Raw genomic sequence first — 15,076 nt, 5'->3', positions numbered from 1 at the left:
ACAATAAGACACTGGCTTGTGTGCCCTTGCCGCTACATTCGGTAATCTCACATTCATTATTGTGAGTGCTGTAGACAATTTTTTCTTTCAGCTGCTTGGTGGAGTTAAACTAAAAACATCCCTGAAGCAGACCCACTAAATCTTAAAAAGTTCACCAGTACGACGCTTTAGTCTGTCAGTCAGTTTTATTTTTAGATTGATTTATGAAAGCAGATAAAACCGTGAAGGTATCTGTTCTGGTCACTGTCTGCTCATCAAGCTCTGCTGGACCTACAGCAATGAGATGTTCCCTGAAAGCTGATTGGCCAGTTACCTGGAACATCAGTGGCTCAGAAGCAGCTCAGGTGTTCAGCATCACGATGTAAGACGTGGACCAGAAACCCAGAGTTACACCTGAAGGTTCTTCCACACCCTCAGAGCGTGCTTTGGATTAACTCTGGTAGCCTCTGACCCGGTGTTCTGTAAGCAGATGAGAACTGTGAAACCTGAAGCTCAGGTGAGGTTACCTGTCCTGTCTTTCAGGGATTCTGCTTCGTCTGGTCACTTGGTCACTTCTGCTTCGAGTGGAACTTGTGAAGACGAGCAGCAGGATCCGGTCCTCACAGACGTCACCGACTGAATAAAACATCCCATAACCAAATGCTTAACCATCAGTGACTTCCAGAGCAGGAAACCCTGACATGGGTTTATTAGTAATGATTGATCTGTAGATAAATGTGTGAATAGACTCTGATAAAAACAATGAGTCAGACTTTGCTCAGTTTTTCTTCAGTTTAATGTGTTTCTTCCTTATTAACCTGAATTGTTTAATAACTGATGCTGGAAACAAATAAATGAACGTTCCTTCATCAGACTGCAACCATCTTTTATTTCATGAAACCCAGCGTGATTACTGATCTGAACCAGGTGCTCAGCCACAGGACCTAAAACACTAGGTAATGTGGCTCACCTGTTTCATCAGTCTGTGATGAAACAGGTGAGTTACACACCTGACCAATCACTGAACGGAATCAGACAAAACATTCACAGCCACACGTTGTTTCATGTTCAGTTCAAACAGGACTTGTAGATTCTCGTTTCCTTTTGACATTAAATAAAAACAACAGACTAACAATTTCAGCTCTAATTATTCATCACACGGAGACTAATTAGCATGAAGCTAACCCAACGTTAGCAGCAGTCTGTCTCCGCTGCACAGGTGCATTCTGGGAGTTGTGGTGCTGAGCTGTGACCCCGTGCAGAGGGAGTGTTCGTTTTGTGGCGAAGGACGTCCAGTCGGGCCCCGCAGAGTCTGCTTTAAGGCCGGACCTTCATGAACGCCAGCGGCTGAACTTCCCACTGAGCCAGGATGCCTGAAAGCAGCACAGCTGGAGAGACAGACAGGTGGAGAGACAGACAGGTGGTGTTTCCGCAGAGCAGAGAGGAGACAGACTAATGTACTATTCGCACGGGATTAGTACTACCTGGGGACCTCTGGTAGTTTGTGAATTACTCCAGGACATCCGTGTTTCTCACGGTGCATTTGCATGCGAAATAAGCAAAGTCTGTATTTTATTCGAATTTACTGACATTACAGCCCGGATATGATGTCAAATCTGTGCAGATTGCAACATTCGCTGTTGTCATGTCCATCATAGATATATGATGTCCATGTGCAAAGTGGCCGGCAGCCGCTATAGCTGCTACTTGCAAAAAAATTAAAATAAAATACAGACACCTTTTGCACGAATAAACATTAAAAACCTATGTTGTAACAACGTTATTGTTGTTATGGGGTCACGTTAGGTTTGGACAGAAAAACCACTTGGTTAGGTTCATGGAAAGTTTGTGGTTCAGGTTAAAATGACCACTTTTAACGTGGTATGTAGTCGTCATGGCAACAGTAAACAAGTCAAAGCAGCAGCGTGACTTGAGAACAGCGGGCAGCGCTGTCAGGATAACGGGCCGTTAGGGCGTTTGGATTCAGACTGACTGTTGATAGACATGCTTAACACACGCTGCTACACATGTCATCCATCTCAATATCCTCCCAAAATTCCCTCTTCTGGTGGATCTAATTTTGCCGTTTCTGTGAATGCTCCATAGGCCTGTTGTGTATAAACCTACTCTTGCATTTGCTCCTAAAATGCTGTCAGTAATTTCCACTGCAGCCTCCATAATTCAACCGAGAAAGATGTTGAAAAAGAAACATAACAAAAAAAAGAAAGCAAATAAAATCCTCCCCAATCACTGAGATGCAGATTCGCACGGGACTAGTATTATCCCAGGACGTCGGCGTTCAGCGAAATATAGTAGGTAATTTGCGGGGGAATTATTACTTTACCAATTACAGACATGGCGCATTCGCACGGGATTAAGATCACCTGCAGTTATTACAAATCACCAGAGGAAAATCAAAGTAATCAAATAAAGAGAAAATCAAATAAAAGCAGCACAGCTTGTTGGAGATCCATCCAGCATAGTGAAACATCTCCCTTCAGCTGACCTACAGAGTGGAAACCATATGTTTGTAGATCCTGGAAACACGGAGATAGTTCAGTAGAGTTTCTGGTGTTGGGAACACCGGTGGACGCTTGGAAAATGTTGGACATGTTGATTCCTGGTTTTTACATTTTTGTAAAATACATTCAAAGAAACGTTTGTTTTTCTGTCACTCCGAGTGCTTCCAGCTACCGTTGGTCTGTTTCCAGAAAGGTGCAGGACTTTAAAGAGCAGTTAAAAAAATGAGTCCACTGTGAAGAAAACCAAGTTCAGAGAGAAACAGAACTCCCTCTGCTCATTTAGCTCCTCTCAAATGGCTGCATGATGAACCACAGCAGATTTAAGCAGTTCATTATGAGGTAGAGAACAGCTGCTCACCTACCTGCAGCTCTAAGTGGAGGAGAAGGTCATGTGATCCACCTGGTTCATCTTCAGGTGGTTGTCGAGGATCTGAAACATCTCCTGGATGTTTGGGACGTAACCGGACTGCAGCTTCGACCACACAGGGACGTCTGGGGGAAGGAAAAGAGCGTTACACCAGGAAGTGACAGGGAAGGAAAAGAGCGTTACACCAGGAATGGACAGGGATGTCGGGGGGAAGGAAAACAGCATTACACAAAGAAGTGACAGGGACCTCTGTGGGAAGGAAAACAGCGTTACACCAAGAAGTGACAGGGAAGGAAAAGAGCGTTACACCAGGAAGTGACAGGGACGTCTGTGGGAAGGAAAAGGGCGTTACACCAGGAATTGACTCTGTCTTTAGCTTAAAGTACATTTACAAACACGATGTCCCGACTCACACTTTATTTATACTGACTGCAAACACGTCGTCATTCCTCCTGAGCTCAGATCCTCAGTGATGTCATAATGCTTTGAACCAATCAGAACTCACCGTTCAGAGTGACTTCGAAAGCTCCCGTAGACAGGAAGTGAGTCTCCATCATGTTACACAGGAAGAATGCCATCAGACAGGAGAAGATCTGACAAAGGGAGACAGACAGTGATTGGGTCAGTCTGTTGTCATGGTAGCAGCATGCAATACTTGTTGCCATGGTAACGGTGGCCATGAGGCATGAACCTTGTTGTCCTGACTCCAGGTCCAGGCTCGGGGAGTGCCGAGGCCGAGGAGGACGAAGGGATTCTGGCCGCTGACAATGAGAAGGATGGAGAGCAGCTTCAGGTAGGAGATCAGGTTTCCCAGAACCCTGAGGAGCAGGAGGGGGCGGGGTTAGCCCGAGGGGGCGGGGTTAGCCACAGGTGAGCAGCTTTGCTCTAAAATGACAGTCAGTAACTCTTCTATCAGCTGAGCTTCTACTGAAAAATACACACACGAAGCGTGTTTACATACACACACAAGAAGATCACCTCCCTACAGGTAAGAGGACCGACAGGTAACACTTACCTGTAGCACTGCACTTTGATTCAATGTAAACAAACATGTCAATCAGCCACTTCCTGTTTACATCCTTCAAGGAATCATGGGAAACGCAGCTCAAACATGTGACATCACTGAAGTGGGCGGGGCCAGTTCAGTGATGTCACAGCTCACCTGTTAAATGGGGTGGGGGGGTAGTTTTCTCCTGTGATGCGGATGTCTGGATACACCTGGCTGATGGCTTGAGAGTAGTCCTGGAACACTTTGCTGTAACCTCAGGAGATGCTGGAAATGAAAAGAGAACACACCTGTCAGGTGAGCTCAGCAGGTCACATGATCTCAATCACTGCATTCAAACATTAGTTCTGTTTCTGAGACCCAACTGGGACAGGAAGTCAGGGTTCTCGCCAGCGCATTTCAGCATAACAGCCCGTTACGCAGTCGTAACGGCCCGTTATGCTATCAGTTTAAAATATTGTTATGAGAGTGTGTGGCTCCGTCATGAGAGAGGGAGAGAGAGCAGCGTGTGTGAGTGTGAGAGAGGAGGAGAGCGAGATGTCCGAGCGACCCTGAATGCAGCGCGAGCGAGAGAGACTGCAGTTCTGTAGAGGAGGAGAGAAGGTGTGTAGTAGCTGGTAGTTGTTGGTGGTACTGTGCGGTTCAGCCACTGTTTATAGACAATAAAGGCTCCAGTGTTCTTCGATACGGCTGGGCTCCTGCGTCTTTGCCTCTACGGCTGCTGAGGAAGTGAAGGGGGTTAACCCCGGGCTTCCTGACCACGGTCGGGGCCGAACAGGAAGGGTTAACACTGTGATTAGGGCCGCTGCGCTGCAATTTTGACAGATAATGCCATGTGCGTTTGGTTTTATCGACTGGGTGCCTATCTAGGTTAATTTATGTCTCCCCACCTCAGCCGTACTTTCCTGTCGATTGACCCGTTCCCGTCTATTGCGCGCGCGCGTACGCTGAAAAAAAATTCTGGTGAGACCCCTGGAAGTGTCTCAACTGGTGAATGAAAAACATCTCCTGGAGGAAATGTCCTGCTGGGACAGAGGACAGCTGAGACTGATTCTGTTTGTTACTGAACATTTAGTTTGATTATATTAATATTAATCAGCAATATTGATAATCATTGTCATTATAGGAGCGGAGAGCTGCAGTAAGAGGACAGACGGTGGAACTCTGGACATGTTACCATCAGAGGACAGATCTGCAGCAGGACATGAACTGTCATCATTTAGTCTGAGATCATTCTATCTACCAGGAATTCACCATGATCATCCCTGTTTACATCCTCATATTGCACACGCTCAGACTGGAAAGACCAGGTCCACCATGAGGTCCACATCTCCTCCACCCTCCAACCCAAACTTCTACCAGCTCAGTCCCGCCTCCCCTCTGAGCAGCAGTGACTGTGTTTGATTTGCAGCTCATTAAAACAAATTATTTTAGGGACTAGTTTTTATTAGTTTTATTTTACTGACTAATTTTTAGGTTTTAGTTTTAACCCTAACGACTAGTTTTTAGTTGTATTTTACTGACTAGTTTTTAGTTGGCATTAGCCGTTAGCCTCCGTGCTAACTCACCAGTACTGGAACCGGAGCACCGGGCCGCTGTACAGCGAAGCTTTGGCCGGTCTCCCGGGCTCTGTGTCAGGCACGGTGTCCGGGGAGTGTCCGGGTCTCTCGGTCGGCTGCTGTCCTCGGTGTGGGCTCGACCTGCCCAGGTAAACGTCGCGGACCGTGAGGGCCGTGAACAGGAGCAGAGCCGCCAGGAGCCCGGCCTGGCTATACTCCGCCATGTCTGTCCTCTGACGTCACATGTAGGGGACACGGAACACGTCATATTTACGGGACGCTGCTCCGCATGTGAACGGAAGGTGAAAGACTTACTAACTTCACTTATAATCAACTTGAATGACTTATTCTACTGTTAAACCCAGGAGCGGTTTACCTGGCTGACGTCACACAGGTAGGTTGACGGTGTGTGTTTGCAGTTACAGAACCTCAGCTACACACTGAAGGAGAACAGAGACAAAAACACAGAACCAGCTCTAACTGAATCATTCTGACGCTAAAGCAGATGAAATCTGTACGAAGCTGCACCAAGTGGAAATGTGAAGACACTAATGAACTGGTTTTACTGGGATGTAGCAGAAACCAGTACCTTTGTGTTATTATTTAACAGACTAACTGGTCTCCAGTTTGGAAAACTCTTCATTCAGTTTTGTTGAAGAGTTGGTGGTGAAGTGATTAATCTTCTTGTGAACAGGACCACTAAAATTGGGCTAATGTTTAATAAAAGGTATAAAATTCACCCATCATTCCAGGACTCTGAGGATTTTAACAGCCACTGTGTTTTTGTGAGTCTTCTGTTAAGTGGACCTTCTTCTCTGAATTAAAAAAGAACAACTGAATAGAATAGATCTTTATTGTCACTGTTACAGAAAACAATAAAAATAATTTTACTACTCTCTGTATACCAGCATTAAAAATAAACTATTCAGGCAATATTAACACACACAAGAGAAAAATATCCATGATGGAAATGGTTTGTGGTAAGAGACCTGAAATATGAACTCACTGACATAAATATTGCACCTGTGCACCAGGTGATGTTGTCATTCAGGGGGGAGGGAGCAGACATCTGACAGCTTGGTTCTGTCTTTTGATTCTGTTGGTTTTGACTCTAAGTGTCCTGTAGTGTCTACCTGAGGGGAGAACAGAACAGAGAAGGTTCTGGGGGGTCTCTGGTGATTCTCCTGGCTTTCCTCTGAAGTCTGCTGGTGTAAACGCCTCGGGGGGGGGGGGGGGGGTACTGTGGTCCCAGTCTCCTGTTGCAGGTCCTTCCTTCCTGTCCTCTGCAGTGCAGCCGGTGACAATTATTTCCTGAATCGGATACCTGTAAATGTCTAATTTTTTAGTGTCCATTTTATCATCTACAGCAGGTTCTGATCCTGAACCTGGTCAGTGATCTGAGTTATTAGAACAGTAAAATCCTAAACATGAATGCATGAGTAATAATATTCTGATTAGGGTTAGCCTCTTACCTCTGCCTCTCTGATCAACTGCTTTTAGCTTCAGTGACATTTTAGCCGTGTGGTTTTAGTGCTTTTACTGAAGTAGAGATCTGGGTTGTTCTCCACTGATCTTCTCTATCTATCAGCACACTCTGAGTTATGATCTGATTCATGTCTTTCACAGTGAGGTTCCACAGCCTGATGAACATCTTCTTTAGCTGATGCTTCCATCAGTAGACAGCTGTGACTTCTGTGTCTGCTGCTAAATGAAAGAGTCTGTGTTCCTGTCATGTTACTGATGTTCTGCAGTCTTTACTGTGAAACGCTGCCCACCCAGAAATATCAGAAGCACAAACAGATAAAGTAACTGCAGTAGGGATGGTGGTCTTTGTTCTGGGTCATAGTTTTTCCTCTCCTTTATTTAGCAGGGTCCAGTTCTCTGTTAAAATGAGATGACTGTCATGAGACAGTCACAGTTTGTGCTGTTTGTCTGATAGTCAAGCAGCAGCTGTGTAGGTAGGTTTACAGACAATAATGTGGACTCACAAAATACATGAAGACAAGCAGCAGACTGAAGACACACAAACAGAAACAGTCTGCAGGACACTGCTGATAAACTACAGCACACTTTTTTTTTGCATTTTTTCCCCTTTAGAAATCCTCTTACAGCTGTTACTGTCCCTCCTTCAGTCATATCCGTTTCTGGACTCGTCTTTATTCTACCATCTGACCACAGCGATGTCTGGGTTTATTTTCAGGCCTGTGGAGAGGAGGACGGTCACCATGCTGAGTGTGTGGAGCTCCACCAGGTTCAGTATCCTGCAGCTTCCTGTACGACCAGCCTGCTCAGGTGTGATCCACAGGAGGCCACCTGCACCTGGTCGCACCCGCTCTGCACCACCATCTTTAGACGGCCTCCACAGGTCTGGAGGATGCAGACACCTGTCAGGTGTGAGGACTCTGTCAGGTGTGAGGACTCTGTCAGGTGTGAGGACTCTGTCAGGTGTCAGCGGCAGCAGCAGTGGTGCGGATGTTGCAGATGCTGCAGGTGCTCCAGACGCTGTAGATGTTGAAGGTGCAGGCGGGTGGTACAGCAGCCTCTCAGATTCGGGTCCGGTCCACCTGTGTGAACACTTCCTGGTGAGCTTACAGCAGGTAAGTGGGTTTCCGTGGTGGCTGAGCGTCGTCGTGGCGACGCTGTCGGTCCGGACGTTCATCACTCTGCCGCTCGCTGCGTACCAGCTGGTCATCATCTCCAAGGTCAGTGTCTGCCTGAAGTGAAACAAACAGAAGTACTGAGTCTGAAACTTTAGTAACCATAACAACCACAGTAGCCCCTCCCCCATAGTGGTAACCATAGTAACCTCCCAGTGGTGTGCAGGTGGAGGCGCTGCAGGTGGAGATCGCTGAGCTGGCCAAGAGGCTGCGGTACGAAGTTTCAGTACGAGCAAGAGAGAGAGGCTGGACAGAGAAACAGAGCCGGTAAGAAACAAACAAACAGCAAAGAAACCAGTCAGAGGAAGAGTTTTAGTTCTAGTTCCTAACGTTCTAGACTCTGTTCTGACGGTCTGTTCTCTGTTCAGGTTCCAGTTTCAGAAGAATCTGCGTCGGATCGTCTCTCAGCTCTACATCAGGGACAACTGTCACCCCTTCAAGGCCAGCCTGCTGGTCTGGGTCCAGCTGCCGCTCTGGATCAGTCTGTCTCTGGCCCTCCGGAACCTGAGCCTGGATCAGTCAGGTAAGAACACAGACTGTGGACTAGAGCCCAGGTGGGTCCAGTAAACTGATCCAGGACCTGTGGACTGTGTGCAGCCCGGCAGGCTGAGCTGGCAGCAGGAGGCGCTCTGTGGTTCCCGGACCTCACGTCACCGGACTCCACCTGGATCCTCCCGGTCTGTCTGGGACTCACCAACCTGCTGGTTGTGGAGGTCAGTCTGATGACAGTTCAGACTGATGACATCACCTGACCGGTGATGTCATCAGTCTGAACTTCCTGTGATGCTCTTCTTCAGGTGTTTTCCCTGCAGAGAGTCGCCACGTCCAGGTTCCAGCGGCTGGTCCTGAACTCCATCAGAGGGTTCTCGGTGCTGATGATCCCCATCGCTGCTGCGGTTCCATCGGTGGGTTGAAGTCGGTTGGTCAGGTGTTCTGAGCAGCTGATTGGTTCAGGTGGAAGGTGCAGAGGGTGTCCAGGTTCAGGAATGCAGGTTTCATGTTCAGATCTGTTGAGAGGGTGAATGTTTGTCAGCGTGTCGAGTCGCGCCTCACATTCCTGCCGGATCATCAGATTAAGATGTTGCTCTCTGAGATCAGGACGTAGCCAGATCCTATCAGCTCCATGTGCACGTCTCACCTTCATCCTCGGGTTTATTCTGATGCAGGCAGCGTTAAAAGATGATCCACATTATTGGTTAAACTGCAGATTGTGTTGGTAGACAGTTCTAATGTCGGCAGATTCAGGTTCTTGTGGACCAGCAATGATCCGTCAGGTGTCTTACCAGGCTGTGGACACATTCAGCTTTACGATTCTCTGCAGTGTTGTGGAAAATATCAAAACACAGAAACACGTTTCTGGTTGTTGGTGCGTTTAAATGTTTTCCAGAATCTGTCCATCGTCTCACAGAGGAGAGTGGCAGCTCATCTTCAGGACTAAACTCAGATCAGACTGAACACTGCTCCTCATGGTTCCACTGCGCTCTGTGTTTGTTCAGGAATCAACCAAAGCTCCATTTATTCCTCTTAGAACCTCAATGATCTCCGATGTGTTTCTGAAACTCATCCTGAATCTAGCTCGTGTACCTCATTCTGTCCTGCAGAGATAGTGGACTAAACAGACCCTGCAGCTGAGGCTGGGCTGTTTCCTGGATCAGCTGCAGGGTCTGTTTAGTCCACTATCTCTGCAGGACAGAATGTTCTTCTTCTTAAGGAACAAAGTGCTCTGACAGGTAGAACATAAAAAAGACAAAATGTCCAGAATGGACCGCTGATTAAAGCTGGTTAAAAGGAAGACATCACTTTAGAGAAAATAAAAAATAGAAATAGATGAAGATCAGGAGGTTAGACAGAGGGACTACAAGCAGCAAAAGCTATAAGCTAAGCTGGATAGAAAGTAAAAGAGTGATAAAAGAGAAGGTGGAAGGGGAGTCTATAAAAGTGGGTTTTCAGAAGAGATATAAAGAATCGACTGATTGGACGAGCCTGATCTCCTCCACCTCAGAACAACAATAATGCAGAAACAGCACCAGGGGAACACTGTTTGTCAGTTAATTACAAGTCAGAACATGCTTGAAAAACTTTACAGTAGATGAGGAAACCTGAACTAACTAACAGGCTATTCTAACCCTAAACAAAAACAGGACTTTCACTCGTGGTCAGACTTCTTCTGGGAGGACAGAAGACATCAGCAGAAGTGGTTAGCTCTGTCACCTCACAGCTAGAAGATCACCGGTTCATGTGTGATTGTTTGTCTCTATGTGTAGCACTGTGATAGGCTGTTACCTGTCCAGGTGTCCCCTGCCTTCACCTTCAGTCAGCTGGAATAGACTCCAGCCCCATAACACTGATGATGTATGGATGAGCAGTAGTTTCTCTGTAAATGAGTCTTTAATCTGAACCCTAAGCCTTTATTGAATTTCCTTTTGGGGATTAATAAAGTATCTATCTATCTATGTTAACAGTGTATTCACCACTGGTTTTCTCCATCTCTTGTCTTCTTCTTCCCCTCCTTCCAGTCCATGGCTCTGTACTGGTTCACCTCCAGTCTGGTGGGATTCGGTCACAACCTCGTCCTTCGTTCTCCTACAGTCCATAAAATCCTGCGCCTGCAGACTCAGCGGTCAGACTCTCCTTACAGAGACCTGCTCTCTGCCTTCATCTCCAAGTACCGCAAATAAATCCAGGTTCTGCATCAGAAGATTCTCAGCTGAGGTTTAATCAGAGGAACCTGCAGGACTTCATTTCAGAGTCCAGCTGAGTTAACCAGCCCAGGACACAGCAGGCAGGTTTGGTTCCCTAACCCTACCTTGGCAGGTTCCTGGGGGTCTGAGAAACATCTCCATGTTTGTGCGTGGACTGATTTAAATGTGTGTGGTGCCGGAGAATCTGTGATGATGGAACCACTGAAGCAGGTCTGAGTTTCACATCACCATGTGTTGCTGCTGTGCAGAAATCATGTTCAAATAAGACATATGTGTTCAAAAATAAACCAAATGTGTGTTTTGTGAAGAAGTGATTTCACTTGGATTCTGTCTTGTGAACTTTTTGGCCGGCAACGATCATAGAACACTGAAACTCCGTGGTTCTCTTCAGACTGCAGCATTTGGTCACCGTGTTCCTTCATCCGGCTCTCTGGGCTAAACATAGTTTAAACAATAACAGGAAAATTCCATGTAACCTCGGACTGGAATTCTTCCTGTTGACGACTTTCCCACAGAAACACAAAGTAAGTCAGAAAACTGAGCTGGCGTCCAACGGTCCACAACTGAACACTAAAACAGATCAGTCGCAGCAGTCAGGAAATTAATTCAATCATATTTAGTTTGGTGGTGTTTAGTGTGAATCTGCAGCTTCAGTTTTTAGTCGTTTAGTGAGCTGCAGCTGTTTGATTCAAACTCTGAAAGTTCTCACTTTAAATCCTGAACAGATGCCGAGAATTAATAGAACTGATGCTCTTCTACAATAATGATAACAAAACGTATTATCATTATTGTTCCAAGCCTCTCCAACTTCATGTTATTTGCAGTGATTCAGGGCAGCAGCTCTGGGATCAGATCTCTTCTGAGGCGGAGTCAGCAGCTTTAAGCGGCTCCCATCAGTCCCTCAGACCGTTCCAGACCTCAGACCGCTCCAGACCTCCTTCAGACCAACATGAAGTCTTCCCGCTTCCTTGTGGCTCTGCTGCCGCTGCTCCTCCCTCTGCTCTGTGCCGGGTCGGACTGCGGACCGTGTGACCCGGCTCAGTGCGCTCCTCTCCCGGCGGAGGGCTGCGCCGCCGGTTCCATGCTGGACTCCTGCGGCTGCTGCTCGGTGTGTGCCGCCGCGGAGGGAGAGCTGTGCGGCGGCCGCCGGGCAGCGGCGCGCCGCTGCGGCCCCGGACTGGAATGCGTCCGAAGCAAAGAGGACAAGAAGAACAAGATGGGAGTCTGTGTCTGCAAGAGCGGCTACGAGGTCTGCGGGACCGACGGGAACAGCTACAAGAACGGCTGCGCACTGAAAAGCGCCAGTCTGAAGGCCGAGAGAGACGGAAAAGAACCAATCAACGTCCAGAACAAGGGCCGCTGCGCCACAGGTGAGACTAACACACCTGAGGTTAAAGGTCACATTTACCTGTTGAACCTGCATACAGTAGATGAGAAACAGGAGAACCCATGAGAGGAATCGGTCATTAATACGTCTGATGGACAGACTGTCCTCTGATGGTCCTCAGAATCACAACTAGAAGCAAACTGCATTCCTCACAGGTCAGAAGATCCAGACTCAGTCCTGGTTCCACCCAGCTGCTAACTCTCAGCTGTCTGTCTGTGTCTGTCTGCAGCTCCCATCATCGTCACTCCTCCAGGTGAGGTGTACAACGTGAGCGGCTCTCAAGTGTACCTGAGCTGTGAGGCGGTAGGAGTGCCCACACCTGTCCTCACCTGGAAGAAAGTGAGTCCATCTGTTAATAAGATTTTCTAGGGAGCTCAGTGAGTGATTAAAGGGTGGAGATGAAACGTTGTGATTCTATGAGCTGCTGCTGGTAGAAAAGAAGTAAAAGAGGAAATAATAAAGCAGGAATGACGGTTCCCGTTCTAAACCCTGACGGTTCCCGTTCTAAGCCGTGACGGTTCCCGTTCTAAGCCCTGACGGTTCCCGTTCTAAACCCTGACGGTTCCCGTTCTAAGCCCTGACGGTTCCCGTTCTAAGCCGTGACGGTTCCCGTTCTAAACCCTGACGGTTCCTGAACTCTGTTTCTGTTTGTCAGATGGAAATAGTTCTGACAGATGTGAAGGCGACGGCTGCTGACTGATTTATTTTTCTTGCTTCAGGGCCTAAAAAGAGTCAAACACAAAAGGAGCAGTGAGCTCATAGAGTACGGTACCTGTAGCCTCAGGTGTGTTCAGGTGTGTCTGTCAGGAGGATTTTCTCTGCAGATTCAGACTGTTTGCTGAAGGTCACAGTCATTTTTCCAGAGACAACAACAAGCTGCGGCCTGTTGGAGAAAGAGACAGAAAAATGTTGCTGCAGTCAGCACGATGAGTTTCTACAAGTTCATGTTGTTTCCTCATGAAGTCACTGAGTCTCTGATGGTACTTGAAGTTCACCTGAAGGATCACCTGGAGGTGACGCTATACAGGAGACATAACGCAGATAGTAATATAAGAATTCAGCCCCTGATGATGGAATAAATCTCAGGGCCGATCATGGAAATGATGAAGATGATCGTGATAATGATTGTGACGATAATGATGAAGATGTAACGATGGTGGTGGTGATGATGATGGCTAAACTTTTGATAATGGTCATGATTGTTACGTTTCAACCCCCTCTTGTCTAAGACAAACTAAATGAACTCAGGTTGTTCAAACTAACAAAAACTGCACAAACAGAAAACGGGGTTCTGTGGTCTAAAAGAGGAGAGTGTGGTTGAATACCACTATCCTCCACTAAATCTACCAGGTGGTAGACCAAACTAAAACTAAAACCCCTTAATAAAAGAAAAACATTCGCAAAACAAAAGCAAAGGAAGTGCTGGGTTCTGTGCACTGATGCCACCAACGCAATTAGGTCAGAAGGCTAACTGACGGTGTCAAACCTTCCAGGTCATCTACCTACAACCATCTGAGCAGCTGTTAGATCCCTCCTTATATTCCGTCCAGCTGATTGGTAACAGCACACAGCTGAGCTCAATCACACAGCTGCAGCAGATTGATCTGATCTGAGAGCCAGGCTGTGAACTTTCCAAGTCCAGAACAATGATGAAGATAATGATGATGGTGCTGGGTGTCTTCCTTCAGGTCCTCGGAGGAAAGAGGAGGATGGAGCTGCTTCCAGGAGACAGAGATAATCTGGCGATCCAGACCAGAGGTGGACCAGAGAAACACGAGGTGACCGGCTGGGTGCTGGTGAGTCTCCTCGTCTGGAAAAATGTTCTAGCGTTTTAAAGACTTTACTGCTGAACATAGACTTTGGTCACAGATAGGAAGTGATGTCAAAGCTGTTGGACCAATCAGAATGTGTTTTCAGATCTCCCCTCTGACCAGAGAAGAAGAAGGATCTTATGAGTGTCATGCCTCCAACTCTAAAGGTGAAGCTTCGGCTGTCGGAGCCATTCACCTGGTGGAGTCCATCGATGACATCATCATCAAGAAAGGTAACCCCTGGAGACTAAACTTTATGAACTGCTGGACGATAAAACTTTATTTAAAGACGTTGTCTCATGTTGTTATTTCCTTTCAGTGACGAAGGACGATGAGCTTTGATCAGCTGATCAGAGGACAGACATCGCAGACGGTGAACAGTTTGTCTGAATTTAAGTCTAAAGTTTGATGCTGAACGTTAGATTTTATTTAACGTCTGGATTTTTACTGCTAGCTTTTGCTTCAACCTTTCTGTCAGGATTTTAAACTTTTAATATTTCACCTGTTTGTATTTTATTATTGTCTATTTTTCTGAGCAGCAGGTAAATCAAAAACTATCAGCTTTCTACTATCGTTAGGTTGTAGGTGAACAGCAGTAAGGCTGGTCGTCATGGCGACAGCGGTGAGGGTGGTAGATGCTCTTCATGATCTGAACGCTGACAAACAGTATATGTATTCATTGATGTTTATTCTGCAAATTAATCAGTTTCATGTTTTAAAAATGTCTCAGTTGTGACATAAAAACAAATGAAAACTAAAACATTGATCAGTTTCATCCACATTTTAAGGACAAACTGATTTTTTTCTCTGAATGAAATAAAAACTGTTGTAACAGTGGAAACTTGTGTCAAACTGATTCCTCTGTTCAATTTATTCATGTTTTATTGTTCGTCTTTCATTCTGAAGCAGAGTTTGACTTTAATATGTAAAGGATGTAATATTTTATGAGTTTACTCGTATAACTCTGGAACGTTTCCACAACAGGACTGAAATTATCTCTGACTGGGTTTCTGCATTTTATCGAGTCACATGATTGGTTGTTATTAGTTTTTCCAAACTTTTTCTGTTTGTAGAGTTCCAGAGTTA

General features: G+C 46.4%; 3 protein-coding genes across 5 annotated transcripts; 2 read left to right on the top strand and 1 right to left on the bottom strand.

Annotated features, from left to right (window-relative positions):
- Nucleotides 1-848: 848 nt before the first annotated feature.
- On the bottom strand, nucleotides 849-5,681 carry selenot2 (selenoprotein T, 2). Of its 3 annotated transcripts, none has more exons than XM_022218348.2 (6): nucleotides 5,443-5,681; nucleotides 4,031-4,141; nucleotides 3,560-3,686; nucleotides 3,374-3,461; nucleotides 2,860-2,993; nucleotides 849-1,367 (listed from the first exon to the last, which is right to left on the bottom strand). In XM_022218348.2, exons 1-5 carry the CDS (start codon nucleotides 5,655-5,657, stop codon nucleotides 2,872-2,874), a joined length of 663 nt encoding a protein of 220 aa, XP_022074040.1. In that variant the 5' UTR covers nucleotides 5,658-5,681; the 3' UTR covers nucleotides 849-1,367; nucleotides 2,860-2,871. The 3 variants fall into 3 exon arrangements, with proteins under 3 accessions (XP_022074040.1, XP_022074039.1, XP_051810698.1); XM_022218347.2 differs by having other exon boundaries at nucleotides 2,864-2,993; XM_051954738.1 differs by having other exon boundaries at nucleotides 2,864-2,993; nucleotides 3,560-3,629.
- A 1-nt stretch (nucleotide 5,682) lies between these two features.
- Nucleotides 5,683-11,117, top strand: LOC110968458 (cytochrome c oxidase assembly protein COX18, mitochondrial). The gene is made up of 7 exons (XM_022218345.2): nucleotides 5,683-5,827; nucleotides 7,634-8,135; nucleotides 8,257-8,357; nucleotides 8,459-8,613; nucleotides 8,688-8,803; nucleotides 8,888-8,995; nucleotides 10,607-11,117. Exons 2-7 carry the CDS (start codon nucleotides 7,659-7,661, stop codon nucleotides 10,766-10,768), a joined length of 1,119 nt encoding a protein of 372 aa, XP_022074037.2. The 5' UTR covers nucleotides 5,683-5,827; nucleotides 7,634-7,658; the 3' UTR covers nucleotides 10,769-11,117.
- A 137-nt stretch (nucleotides 11,118-11,254) lies between these two features.
- igfbp7 (insulin-like growth factor binding protein 7) lies at nucleotides 11,255-14,831 on the top strand. Its single transcript, XM_022218346.2, has 5 exons — nucleotides 11,255-12,162; nucleotides 12,409-12,518; nucleotides 13,868-13,975; nucleotides 14,097-14,223; nucleotides 14,310-14,831. Exons 1-5 carry the CDS (start codon nucleotides 11,742-11,744, stop codon nucleotides 14,330-14,332), a joined length of 789 nt encoding a protein of 262 aa, XP_022074038.2. The 5' UTR covers nucleotides 11,255-11,741; the 3' UTR covers nucleotides 14,333-14,831.
- The last annotated feature ends 245 nt before the right edge of the window (nucleotides 14,832-15,076 follow it).

The sequence above is a fragment of the Acanthochromis polyacanthus genome, chromosome 10, assembly GCF_021347895.1.
Source record: "Acanthochromis polyacanthus isolate Apoly-LR-REF ecotype Palm Island chromosome 10, KAUST_Apoly_ChrSc, whole genome shotgun sequence".
Classification (NCBI taxonomy): domain Eukaryota; kingdom Metazoa; phylum Chordata; class Actinopteri; family Pomacentridae; genus Acanthochromis; species Acanthochromis polyacanthus.
The sequence above is the reverse complement of the archived record's forward strand: the minus strand, read 5'-3'. Positions and strand labels throughout refer to the sequence as shown.